The sequence below is a fragment of the Zonotrichia albicollis genome, chromosome 14 (genome assembly GCF_047830755.1).
Source record: "Zonotrichia albicollis isolate bZonAlb1 chromosome 14, bZonAlb1.hap1, whole genome shotgun sequence".
Classification (NCBI taxonomy): Eukaryota; Metazoa; Chordata; class Aves; order Passeriformes; family Passerellidae; genus Zonotrichia; species Zonotrichia albicollis.
The window spans coordinates 3,548,276-3,562,483 of NC_133832.1; the positions used below are offsets into that span (position 1 = coordinate 3,548,276).

A 14,208-nucleotide genomic window follows, 5' to 3' on the forward strand; every position below is an offset into this window, starting at 1 on the left:
ACTCCTGGTGGATCCCTGCTCCATCCAGGGCTCCTTCCCAGGCTGGAGGTTCATCTCTGCTCCATCCAGGGCTCCTTCCCAGACTGCATCTCTGCTCCACCCAGGGCTGCAGGTGGATCCCTGCTCCATCCAGATCTCGTTCCCAGGCTGCAGGTTCATCTCTGCTCCCATGGGCTGCAGGGAATCTCAGCTCCAGCTCCTGGAGCTCCTCCTGCCCCTCCTTCTTCCCTGCCCAGTGTCTGCAGGGCTGCTCCTCTCCCATTTCCCACTCCTCTCTCTGGCTGCAGTTGTTCTTACACCTACAGGGCTTTTCCTCCTTCCCCAGTCTGTGATCCCAGCACTGCATTGCCCTGTTGGTGATGTGCTCAGCCTTGGCTCTGCTGGACACAAGGGAAGCTTCTGGAACCTTCTCCCCCTGCAGCCCCCCCAAACCTGACACACCCCCAGTGTCCTGCACATCCCAAAGTCTGAGGTTTCCTCCCACTGGAGAAGTTCTGGCTGTTGAAATGAGGAGATTATTACAGCAATGCTTTCAGCATTATCCAGGTCATTTTCTCATACATTAATGAGATAATAGAAATTTATGGAAGTCTTTATTGAATCTTAATTGCTCCCTAAGACCATGACTGAACTAGAAAGAGCGACTTCATTCTGCTTTGACTGCTACAGCAGATGGTGAGGATACAGAATCCTGAACTCAGATTTGTTCATTTTTCACCTAAAAATGCTGTTAGTTTTCCTTTAGAATAATACCAATCCATTTCCTGATAGTGCAGTATGAAAGGTGCTTCTGAAAGGTGAGAGGGGTAATTCCAATATTTAGTTTGCTACTAGAAGTCTAATATTTTGTTGAGGCTGCTCTTACTCTCTACAAGGAAGATTTTCAAACCAGAACACCACTGAAGAATTTAAAAGGCATCTTCCTCACTAGCAAATGAGTTCAAATTAGCCCAATTACAATTAAAACATGACGCATTTATCAACCATCAATGATGAGAAATAATGTAAATCAGGGACAAATCTGTTTACAATTTAATAATCCACATCAGGCAACTACCAGGAGAATTTATCAATGCCTAAAAATTGCCATAAATTACACCCTTGGTTGGGAAGTTTAAAGTTTTTGAAAAAAGCTCAGCTCTTGCAGATGCCACTGAATATTAGAGATTCCTAAAGATGCAAAAATAGAACTCCTTTGGTTGAAATTATGTCCCTCTGTGAAACTGTAAAATCCAAAAACTGCAAAATCCAGAAGTTTTTGAATGCTGACTTAAAAACAAGAGCTGTATTTCACTGTATTCTTGTGCATTTTTAACCTGCTATACAAGATCCAGGATCCTATTCAGCACGAACAGTTCCCACAGCCTTTCACACTGTTGATAATTTCTTCTTCTAGCTTCTTCCTTTCCTCCTCTTTGGATGTGTGGCTGGGTCTCTCCTGCCAGTCTGGCTGCTTGTGACTGTGGAGCACTTTGCTGCTCTGGGTGTGCCACATCTCATAGTAGAGATTGCTGGGGTTTGCCAGCAGCTCTGCGTGCCTGCCACGTTCTGCGACTTTACCCTGCAAAACAAGGGCAGCAAATCAGGAATCCACACTCCCAGATCTTTAGCAATAAAGCAGCCTATGGAGCAGAGTTTTACAGTATGGATTAGAGCAGGAATTCATGAGGAAGAGCTTGAAACAGCAAGGAAGGATTGACTGCACAGTGCACTCACTTGTGTGGGCGCTGCCAGCTGAAAACAGGGAGCTGGGCTCTGCTCACACTGCACCTGCCTTTTGTCCATCTGGGCAAAATCTAAAACTCACAGCATGGAAAGTTTCCTATCCAAACAGGAGGAGTTATCTAAAGTAAAGTTTCCTATCTAAACTGCAGGAATTATCTAAAGTAAATGTGGACCTCTATGTGAGCAGCAAGGTGTTCAGCTACTCCTGCAAAGTGACATCAATGTACCAAAATAAACACAGATTTATCTTTGCTCAGTAACTAACACAGGGGAGGAAGCCAAAAGAGAGGAGCAGACAGAAAAGGGTTTATATTAGACAAGCAAAGCACATCTAAGGTCAAATCCTGAAAACAATTAGTGTAAATTGTGCTTTTATGGGTGCTCTGTAGCTTGTGTCACTGCAATCACCACCATGGAAATTGTGTGAGCAGTTCAGTTCTCTGGGCTGTTCTCAGAGCAGAGATGATTTATTGACTATCAGCATGGAAAGGAAGGGTTGGAGAGGAGAATCCCATGAGGACTCCAACCCTACAGAGAAATACCATCACTCTTCAAAAAACCAAACTAATTTTCTACTTTGAGAGACACATTCACTGGCTTCAAATTAAACTGATACATTAATTCATTCTCCAGCTCCTTTTCCTTCTCATTATACAGACAACTACATGGATTTGATATCAGTTCTAAATTCTGATCTACAATTAAATCTACCTCCTTGTGACATCTGCTGATGGACAAGCTGAGAAAAAATTGGTGTCTTGGCACTTCTATTAGTAGTTATGTCAGTGGAATCTGAACAAACATACAGATTAACAGAACTCTAGAATTTACTTAAATTCTTTAAGTGATTAATTTGGAGTAGAGAGCAGGTTTTGAATTATGCCTTTTTTTTACTAAGTCTTGACCAATCCTAAAAATGGAATTTCTCTGCTCAGCTCCACAGCACCAGGATCTGTATCATTACTCCAACATTTACTCACCCAGGAATGATTCTGATTTTACCTCAGCAAAGGTGCTGGAATTGTGATTCCCTGATTACCATTGCTAAGCAAAAGCAGCCACAATCACCCTGTGTCATCCCTGCTCCTGAGCCTGATTTCCCTCAATCCTGCAGGGATGGCAGAGGCACAAGGCAGTGCTGCCCCCTCATCCACAATTCCATCCTTCAGCAAAGGAAGCACCCTGGCTTCCTCACAGTTCGAGGCTGTGCTTTTATTTTTAATTTAACAGTTACACTACAACACAAAACACGCTCTCAGGAAGCTGTGAAAAATTGCATGGAAAACAAAAAGCTGCCAATTGCCTTGTGACACGTTACAAAACGTTTGTGAGATGTTTTAACGTGCACTTGTAGGAAGGATACACCTTAGGAGAGGGTTTGTCAGCAAAAGCTGAAAAAACAAAGCAGATCAAAAACAACTAAAAACTCCATGGAGCACTGCAAGTGATTTATTCCACTACTTCATCCTGAGATTCATATAAAGCTGAGTTTTGTGTAGCAAATGTCACTATTTCACAAAGATATGGTTCTAATTGTCCCTGAAGTCATTGAATGGAGTGTAAGAATAATTTATTTGCTTTTAGATGTGTATTTTAAGTCACTAAAGACACCTAGGAGCAAAAGCTTATAAATAGCAACTGATAAAAATGAATGCAGAGATAAATTTAACATCTATTATCAGCAGATCAGAGCACTGTACTTTCAGCATTATCAGTTAAAAGAATAATTATGAAGTTATCTTAAGGACATTTGTTTATTTTAAATCTCTTGTCAGATACAGATAATAGAGAAAAAATGGACTTTGGGTTAGTATGAGGTAACACCTGAACAGTGATATTAGGGAATTAAATGTTGAGACATGTTGGTTTTTTCTTAGAAAAGAAGCCTACAGAAAGGGAACAATCACACTTTTCTACAGGTACAACAGAGAATGGTGCTCAGATTTTAAATATAATGAGGCTGAACAATCCTGCAATAGTTCTATCTGCATGGAAACAGAACACACTGTCCTCTCTCCTTCCACTGAGAGGAAAAATGGATGTATGTGAAAAACACACCCTGAGCAATGAGAGTGAAGCATAAATTGGGGGAACACATTAGGAAACTTCAGATGACAGAAGCATGCAAAAAATTAGATTAAAACCATGCAACAGTAAGGCATAAAAAATAACAACATACAAGACAGTCACACACGCCAAGCTTGGGCTGGAATTTTCAAGCATGCTTCATTTTCCAGCAGCTTGGTGGGAGTGAATTACAATTCAAACACAATTCAAAGTGGACACAGAGGCCCTAAAGCAAACCCTGCCATGGTGTGAATATCCCTCACCTGATCCAGCACGATGATCTCATCTGCATCCACCACCGTGGACAACCTGTGCGCGATGAAAATCGACGTCCGGTGCTTCACCATGTCCCTCATGGCTTTCAGAATGTTCTGCAAGAGTGGAACAGACACAAACTCTTACACATCCTGAGTGAGATGAGGAGAGAGAAAATGCTGCTGGAAATATGCAAATTACTGTAAATAAGTTTTGAAAATCATCTCTGGTACTGCTACAGCTTCCCAATAACAAACAGCCACGAGTATGTACAGGAGAAACAGAAGAGTCCCAAACATGAAATATCTGTGGTTTTGCTAAAGCCTCAAACTGAAAAAAAAGCTTGTATTCACAGAAAAACACAGCTCTCCCCAGGGACACAGGAAGAGAAGTGTCACTTCATTTCAGGAAAAAACTTCCCCATGGAGCCATGCTACACAAGCAGCAAACAGCAGTAAAAGCATCTGAAAATAAGAACTCCTCGTGGTTGTAATATTAATGCTTTGCCATGACTGTTAAAGGAAAAAATCCTTCTCACTATTATGCTAATGTGGAACAAAGGCAGAGCAATTCTGGGAATTATCCATCCATCCATCCATCCATCCATCCATCCATCCATCCATCCATCCATCCATCCATCCATCCACCCATCCATCCATCCATCCATCCACCCATCCATCCACCCATCCATCCATCCATCCATCCATCCACCCATCCATCCATCCCATCCATCCCTCCATCCATCCACCCATCCATCCATCCACCCATCCATCCATCGTTTCCTTTGTGAGCTCTATGGCACCTTCCAAACCACACCCTCTGCAAGGAGCACTGATGGGGAATTTGTACCCTCACTACCATAAGTGAAGTGTCCACTTTATTTCTCTGAATTTTTTTGTCAGAAAACATTTCCATTTCCAGGCATACTCTTGTGGAAAAGCCTCATTTTCATTTGCTGTCTTCCAAGTGCATTTCTACTTTGAAACTTTCTGCTTTGCTTATGACTTTTGCACAGATACAGCAAAAGAAGAGAGGAAAAATGTGAGAACTCAGTGTGATGTGGACATTTCTGGCCCATGAGGAAGCTGTGCTATATGGATGTACAGTTCATCCTCTGGATTCTCTGCATCTGGAAAATGAAAGTAATTTAGTGATTACAGGTCAATAAATGCACTTAATCTGCATAAGTGAACAGAGCCATAGCTTAGCTCATTTTTGATGACATCAGTTTGGGAAATTACTGCTGGTGCTGAGAGTTTTGTGCTTAAACAAAGATGATGTTATGAAGGCTGATGCAGCTCCTGTCACAGTGCCACCACATCCATGTCACAGCTCTTCCTGTGGAATGGGCACAAATGAACAGCAGCACTGCAGGTCACACCTGCACAACCTGCACAACGAACCAGGGGCATTGTCCTGCATCACATCTCAATTATTTAGAGGGATTTTTTCATGGCCACCTGCACCAGCTTCAAGGGATCAATGTGTCAAGAGTGGAAACAGAAAATATCCCAGAGACAGCTGATGTCCCTCACTCTCTCCAGGGTAGATGGACTGAGCTTCTCTGCTCCACACTTTAGAACAACAGCTTCAACACTGCATCTCTTAATAATACTGAGAAAACACTTGAAAAAAAACAGAATTCTGAGAGGAAAAGAACAAGGAAAAGCATCAGAAATCAAACATCATGGTATCACCTAAATTCTAGAATTTTTTATCCCAATTTACCTCTTCTGTAATTGAATCTAAAGATGATGTGGCTTCATCATAGAGAAAAATAAGTGGCTCCTTTAACATTGCTCTGGCAATTGCAACTCTTTGCTTTTCTCCTCCTGAATGAGGGGGAAAGAGGAAAAAAAAGAAAAAAAGATGAAGTTACAATTGTGATAGTCTAAATTCAACAGCAGACATGATTTTGAAGGGTTGGTTGTTGGGTTTTTTCTCCTTTTTTTAATAGACATCATAGTCACTGCTGACAAATGTCTGACATGTTACATAAGGTAGCACACAAGTTCCTGCTCCCTGGTAAATTTAGTGATTCAAGATTGCTCATCCTTTTGGAAAAGGACAGAACTATTTTGTATCTGCTCCAAGGCAAGAGTCTGACATGGGTGAGTAACAATGCTGTACAGTTACTCACTCTGTACACCTGGGAGTAGGAGCCCATTCACCTGGCCTAAGCTCTGCTCCATCCAGTAACTCTGCACACACAAATCCACTTTTCTCTCACCACTGCTCTGTCCACACCTGCTGTATTGGATTTCAGGCATTTTGCTCATACATTGTGTCTTTCAGGTCTGTCCTTGACATTCATCCAACTTCTCATCCCATAATGGCAAATTTCACTCAAGAGCAGTTAATGTTGTACTGCAAACCCCCATCAGCCTGCAACCTACAGCCTGCTGCTTTCTGATATAACCCAGTTTCAGACTAGTTTCCTTCCTAAACAATTCTTACAGCCAACATCTACTCAAGAATAACTCAGGGCAATTTTTACAGACAGGAAAACAGGTGCATTTGAGAACTTAAAATCTGCTAAACATTTGGTACGCGACGCAAACACGTCACATTTGTGCACTTGTCCTCCTTTGTTTTATGCAAGACTTCAAAACATTCCATTTAATACCATTATACTCCTGTTAATGTTCCATTCCTATCAGGAGAGAACATGCTTTCATAAACCATTTAAAAGGCTGGTGGTAATGCTGCAGTTCACATTTTAAACTGTCTTTGGCAGAATTGAGGAGCAATTAGAACTGTATGATTTACTCAGTCTGTTTTAGTGTGCACTCCCTCCCTCCCTCCCCTGTACAGCATCTTCAAAACTCACAGCTTGACAATAGCCATGGTTGAAAGACATATTTCAGTACCCAGCTCCCCCATATTTGCAGGGAATGTTGTTCCCCATTCACACCCAGGGCAGCAGCACAGAAAGTGTTCCATTCACAGAGCCAGGGATTTGCAGCTCTGCCTGTTACACATCTATTAGCCAACACTGATGTGGGTTCTAATTGGAACAACCCAAACAACTTGTTTTTCACTCTTTACTCTTGATGAATCAATCCTTGAGAACAGTGAGAACTGCACAAAATGCTACATCACCACTTAAATTGGCAAATCTGTCATTGCAGCTAAAATCTTGTTTTTCTATTGTGCACATAAACCCCTGGATTTTAAAGAGAATCACTTCAATTCAGGCAGCTTTTACTCACCCTATTCCTGCCACAAAGTAACAGAACAAAGCAGGACTTTGTGTTCTCCTTAGACTCGAGGAAGCCTCACCCAACTTAAAAACCCCCACAAACTGATTCTGAAATGAATCAATACATATCCTTATAAGAATTTAAGGAGCCAATCTACTATTGAGAGAACTATAGATTGCAATTAGCAGTAGCATTTTACAGAGCCACTGAAGGAACTCAGAGCTTTCCATTTGGTATCTCCAATCCTGTGAACAATGACACCAGTTCTGAGAGCACTGGCCTGAGGCTCCTGTACCCTGGCTGCACACATTCCTGAAGCTTCTTTACCACTGGTATTTGCCAATATTCACCTAATTGTTGAAAATAAGAAACTGAAGCTGTTCTTTCAGTGGCAGATGCTTATTCAGAGCTCAAAAGAATTCCATTTTCTTTCTCCTGGGTATTTTACATATTCTTTCTTCTTTAAATACAAACAAAGCAGTAAAAGAACACAATTCCCTTACCTTTCTCAACACCACCTTTGTGGGAGCACTGGCAGGTGGGTGCTTATGACCATCAGTGGCAGCACAAACTGAAGGATGGAGGAAAGGCAGAACCATTTTCTGAAAGGCTCTGTTACAGGAGTCACGAGGTCAGAGGGAAACTCCAGCACACCCACACACAATGCTCCAGACTCAGAAAGGGACACAGAATCATGCAGGTTGGAAAGGCCCCACAAGATCATGGAGCCCAACTGCTCCCCCAGCCACCACTGACCCATGTCCCCAAGTGCCACATCCACACAGCTGTAAAATCCCTCCAGGCATGAGGAGTCTGTGGGATCTCAGCACCTCAGGACTGAGGTGCCGAGTCACCGAGAGCACCCTTGGGGGGCTCGGGAGTCCTGGAATGTTCCAGAAGTGTCTGGTGGCTGGACTTTGACCCTACACAGGAGACGACACCTGTATGAGGACAGGAGGGTTTCACCGGGGTGAATGGTGAAGGGATTGGTTAATTAGAGGGTGAGACACAGGGTTTAGGATTTCTGTACAGGGGGGTTTAGAGAAGTAAGATGGAGGAATTGGGGCGTGTCCTGTCCTTCTTCTTCTTCTCCTCCATCTTCTGTGGTGATGGTGGCACTTTGGGATTGGTCATTACTAAAAGTGCACCGGGCAATAAGAATAAATGGTATTGGGGAAAAATGATAAATATTGTACACGTAACCATGGGTATAAAGATAGGTGACCGCCCGGAGGGCAGCACAGTGTGCTCATGGCTGGCTGCTGAGCAGAGCTCTGTCGGGCCGAGAGAAAATCTTTTAGATAAACAATTAATAAACATAAAAACCGAAAGAAGAACTGAAGCCTCTTCTCGTCCTTTGATACGCGGGCTGTCCCAAGGCCACCCCGGGCCTTTCCAGGCCCTTCAAACAGCCGAAAACCGGACAGGAGTCCACCACTGCCCTGAGAACCCTGATCAAACCTTTGGGTGAAGAAATTTCTCCTAAAATCCAATCTAAACCTTAACATGAGGTTAAGGCATGGAGCAACCAGGTCTAGTGAAAGATGCTCCTGCTCACAGCAGGAGGGTTGGTTTAGATGAATTTTAGAAGATTCCCTCCAACTGAAACCATTCTGTTCTTCTATCAACACTAAGACATTTCAAACCTATTGTCAGTCAAATCCTCTTTCCAGCAATTATGAGTGTGGGGAGACAGGCAGCACAAGACAAATCTTTCATTGTTAGCACGATTCTCTTCAGTTCTGCCAGTACCTATTTAGCACCTTCTATTCCCTCACCCAGATCTGTGCTTCACATACTTTATTTCTCTTTTAGGTCTCTGCATAATGCCCTTCTGCAGCATGCACACTTTCTCCTGCACTCACGTTCTGGGTACAGCCTGCACCCTCTGAGCCCCTTTTCCAAAGGCACCAGGACTGACTGCACAGCTGCAGAGAAAGAAATCCCCCTCAGAACTGTCTCTGCAACAGGCAGCACCTCTGTCTGCACCCACTGCATCCCTCAAAACACACAGAGTTCCCAATTCTAGTCCACTACCCAAACAGATCATGAGAAAAATAATTTTTACTTACATGCACTGCCAGCCTCACTTATAACCTCATTTAACACTACCACTGAAAACACATTCCTTTGAACATCTTGCAGACTACAGCTGCCTTAAAATGCAGACCTTCATATTAATATTCAGCCTTACAGGTAGGTATTTTGGGCTTCTCTCTACAAGGACATTAAGGGGCTGGAGAGTGTCCAGAGAAGGGAATGGAGCTGGGGAAGGGTCTGGAGAGTCAGTCCTATGAGGAGAAGCTGAGGAAGCTGAGAAAGAGGCTGAGCCTGGAGAAAAAGAGGCTCAGGTGGGACCTTGTGGCTCTGCACAGCTCCTGACAGGAGGGGACAGCCAGGAGGGTTGGGCTGTGCTCCAGGAACAGGGACAGGAGGAGAGGGAACAGCCTCAGGCTGGGCCAGGGGAGGTTTAGGCTGGGTGATAGGAAAGATTTCTTCACTGAAGGGTCATGCATTGCATCAGGCTGCCCAGGGCAGGGGTGGAGTCACCATCCCTAGAAGTGTTCCAAAAAGGAATGGATGTGGCACTTGGTGATGCAGTTTAATGAGCATGGTAGGATTTACTCAGAGGTTGGACTTGATCTTGGAGATCTCCCACCTTAATGATTCTGTGTTATAAACTAAATAAACTAAAAGCAAACATGAAGACTAAACTCTGCATGAAACTTTGAGGCAGCAAAAGGGATACAAAGAAGCTGGGAGCCAACCTGAGAGTTTGAGTCCTCGCTCCCCAACCTGGGTGTTGTAGCCATTGGGCATCCTCAGGATGGCATCGTGGATCCCTGCCAGCCTGGCCACTGCATACACCTCCTCTGCTGTGGCCTCTGTGTTGCCATAGAGCAGGTTGTAGTAGATGGTGTTGTGGAAGAGAACAGCATCCTGCATTGGTGGGAAGAAGAAATGATGAACATCAGCTTCAGAACTGTCCCCTAAATCGGCCTTGCTGGGTTCAGGTGTCCCCAGCAGGCTGGACAGCTCAGTCCTTTATGGGATAGACTGAGTTCCCAAGCAGTTCTCAGCCACAGGCAACCTTAGCAAGCTTGAGGGATATCAGCTCTTTGTGATTTCAGCTCTTTAGTGATTATCAGCTCTTTGTGATTCCAGCTCTTTGTGATTCCAGCCCTTCAGCCTGCTAGGTGCCCAGGCAGGCAGACACAGGGAGAGAGAGGAGAAGGCTCTGGGGGGTTCCACAGCCATGTCTTTATTGATTCCTCTGAGAAGGGTTCCAGTGACAGCTCTTCCACCAGAACCAGGCTAAACCAGCCTTTTATACAGGGTACAGAAATGGTCCAATGGCAGGGGTTAAAGGAACGTGTATAGGGTTACAGAGAGATAAGCAGGGGTCCAAAGGTGGAACAGGGTCTTTCTAGCCCATTCACCATGGCTTGGCATTTCTTATCTTTAGGCTTCTGCACACCACAGGGCCCTTGCAAAAGCAGGGCCTGCTACAGTCCCCAGCCTGTGAAAGAATCAACACAGAATGGTTTGTATTTTTCTTTACACAGCCTGAAGGTAAAAGTGTTTGGGGACATTTCTTTTCCCAAAAAAGGGATTAATATATTTTGTGTCCTAAATATGTATGTCATGCATAGTTTCACCACTTTGCTAACTCATTAGGGGTGGTAATCAACTATAAAGCTAAATCACTTAAAGCTGGAGGCACTTTCTCATGGGGAGGCTTAAACACATTTCAGAAATTGGATCTGTATGATGATGCATATAAAAACATAATATTTCCTGGGGGGAAAAAGTCTAGTTCCTTTGAAAGTCACCATGCAACACCACTGCATTAGGAGTGGCCTTCAGTGAACAGTGCCAGATACTGAGAATCACTATTAGAATCACTGTTCCAATGGAGTGTCTGGGGAGAAGGAAACATGGAATACCTGAGGCACAACTCCTATTGCCTTTCTCAGACTTTCCAAACTGACATCTTGGATGTTCTGGCCAGCAATATAAATGTTTCCTTTCTGAGGTTCATAGAAACGAAACAATAACCTCACAATAGTGCTTTTCCTGGAATTGAAAAGAATTGAAGTTAATGTTACATCCTGGTTGCCATTTACAATCTCCAATGATGTACAAACAATAAAAAGCAAACACAAGCAGCACCATTTAAGAAACTAAATTCTGCATTGATTGGCATATTTAGTCCATTTACCCACCCTGACCCACTACCTCCTACAATGGCCACTTTCTTTCCTGCAGGGACTTCAAAGGACACTCCAGCAAGGACTTTCTGCCCCTTCAGGTATTCAAAATGCACATTGTCAAAGGCAATGGAAGCAGTCTGGGGGGTGATCTGCAGGGGTGGAGCCAGCTCTTTGTCCTATGAAAAGAAGAATTCCACTTTATTTGCTGCCCAGGAATTATCTCCAACACTTCAACAAGCTCAGCACTCCCTTTCCCACCTCAGAAAATGGCAAACAGACACTCCAGCTCAAATATGTGGAAAATAATCATAATTTGCTGCACAAGTGACATTGGTTTGCTCCTCCTTTTCCCCAAAGGAGGCAAAAATTCCTGCTGTAAACACTCTGCCTCATAACTTCTTTTGCAATATATTCTGCATCATTAATTACCAATAAAAATTCAAGCACGAGGCATGAATACTTAAATAAAAAAGTCTCAATACAAACACAGCTTCCATGAAGCAATTTCTGCTTCTCTGCAAGAAAAAGAAAATTAACTTATTGCAGTAACTGCACTTAAGAAGAGGCAGAACAGCAACCTCACACAAAACAACTCTTTCATGAATAGAAATTAAAGCTGGAAGATGAGAACATGGTGAAATGATGGCATTGCCCTGTTAAATGCCCAGATATTTCAGGGAAATAAGCTACTACTTACTTTGATTTTGGTATCTACACTGAGAAGTGTAAACAAGGTGTTCATATCTATCAGTGCTTGTCTTGTCTCTCTGTACACTGTTCCCAGGAAGTTCAGGGGCAGAGAAAGCTGGAACAGCAATCCATTCACCATTACCAGATCTCCAACAGAAAGGCTGCCTTAAGACAAAAGGGGTGTGAGAGAATAAGGAGACTTGAAGGGTTTTCCTTTTAGGATGCACCAAAAGAAAGAATCAAGTTGATTAAACCTAATTTCTTTTATCTCATTTCTAAACCCAGATTTTTAAATAACAAACAAAACCACAGAATCCATTCTCAGATTTTTTTATAGGGGTGCCTGAGAGGAATGGCAATGTTTGTGTGGATTTCACTTCAAAAAGATGTAACAGCACTGGCAAATAAGGCAAGCAGCACATACAACATCAGACTGCAAAATCCACAGAGGCCTAAGGAAGTTAAAAGGGAAGGAAATAATATATGGAAGCACAAATCAGGAAAGACAATCTTAAGTACAATTACAGGCAAATCCAAATGACAGATTCTGTCCTGATCAAGAGAGAGCTTTCTCCCTGCATGTAGCACAGAGCTGCTGGAACACACTGAGCAGCTCCGGGCAGCTCCATCAAACAGGCTGATCAAGGGAAAGCTCAGGATGTCACAGCAGCTAAAGGCAAGTGGCAGGTCAGTTCAGCTGAACAGGCCCAGAAAGATGATTTAAAGCCATATGTCCACCATCCTGCTGCAAGCTATGCTAAATCTTGCTAAGAACAGCTATAAACTGCACCTACTGACTGATCTGTTCAGTGTAACCCTTCCCTGGCCTGGCATCTTTAAAAAGGGCAAAGCAGATGCAAGAGAGAGCACATGGTATAAAGGTCTGCCCTTCAAACACTTCTGGATGTTAACAGTCTTTAAAGCATCATTATTTTTACTCTAAAACCACCTTGCTTTAGCAGAGCTTCATCCCAATTCTGTATTTGAAGCTTGTACTCTGTCTTCCTAATCAAGCAGGCTTTATTTTATGTAGTAAATTAGACAAGTGGAGAACAGATGGAAGCAATTCTTTTAATAATGTGCCCTTATTAATGGAAGGAAAGTGAATTATTGGTAACAAAACTACTGGAGACAAAGCACAGGGGTATAAATACATGGAGTCTTGCCAAAATGGGAAGGGAAAAGGGCAAAAAGAAAGGATCTTTGTACAATGTCCACAGAAATATTTTCATCTATAGAAGTGCCTTTCAAAAACCTTTAAGAAAAATTTCCTAAAGTGACATTTTCTTGGGATCTTTCTTTAACTGCTAAACTTTTAAAATGCTTTTGATAAAATCATAGAATGATTGAGAGAGCCATTGAGAGAGAGATATAATGGAATTAATAATACTCCAAGAAGCAGAAATATATAGACAAAACTTAAACAAAAAACTCTCAACCAAAAGCTCTCAAAATGAACTATCACATCAACCCTCAGTTAATGAAGACTAACACCTCTGCTGTGGATGAACTGAGGTAAAGGAGACTCATTTCAGGCTCACAGACAGGTGAGTTACCTGCAATAATGCCCTGGCTGGCGAGCACCATGATGGCTGTTAAACCCACACTAAATATGGCACTCTGGCCAAAGTTGAGGAGAGCTAAAGTGGAGGTAGTCTTCAGGGAGGCTCTCTCATAGGTCTTCAGGAACTCATCATACCGTTGGGCTTCGTATTTCTCATTATTGAAATACTACAATACAAACAAAAATGGGAAATGTGACAGTACAAACATGTTGGACTGGTTAAGTAGCTGTAAAATCCAGTATGAACCTTCCCCAATATCCAACCTAAACCTCCTCTTCAAGACTAAGTTTACTCTCTGCAGAAATTGATGGTCAAGGTGATTCAGCCATGAAAGAAACTTCTCATTCTTTATGAACAAAGAGATTTTTTCCACCCCCACTAACAACCTTCCTGCTACTCTGTCAGTGCCACGCACTCCTCTTCAAATGAATAATGCTTAAAAATATGCTATTGCTCCAAATCTGCAGCCCTTTAAAGATGAATCTTATG

At 42.8% G+C, this 14,208-nt stretch overlaps 1 protein-coding gene across 1 annotated transcript in view; it reads right to left on the reverse strand.

Moving 5' to 3' along the window:
- Positions 1–576: 576 nt before the first annotated feature.
- ABCB7 (ATP binding cassette subfamily B member 7) overlaps positions 577–14,208 on the reverse strand; it is a 40,215-nt gene continuing 26,583 nt past the window's right edge. Inside the window, exons 9-16 of the mRNA XM_074551452.1 lie at positions 13,711–13,885; positions 12,162–12,319; positions 11,477–11,640; positions 11,198–11,327; positions 10,019–10,190; positions 5,776–5,879; positions 4,056–4,163; positions 577–1,561 (exon numbers count right to left, since the gene is read on the reverse strand). Of these exons, the coding sequence (XP_074407553.1) occupies positions 1,343–1,561; positions 4,056–4,163; positions 5,776–5,879; positions 10,019–10,190; positions 11,198–11,327; positions 11,477–11,640; positions 12,162–12,319; positions 13,711–13,885 (1,230 nt within the window). The 3' untranslated portion in view covers positions 577–1,342. The remainder of the gene's footprint in view (positions 1,562–4,055; positions 4,164–5,775; positions 5,880–10,018; positions 10,191–11,197; positions 11,328–11,476; positions 11,641–12,161; positions 12,320–13,710; positions 13,886–14,208) is intronic.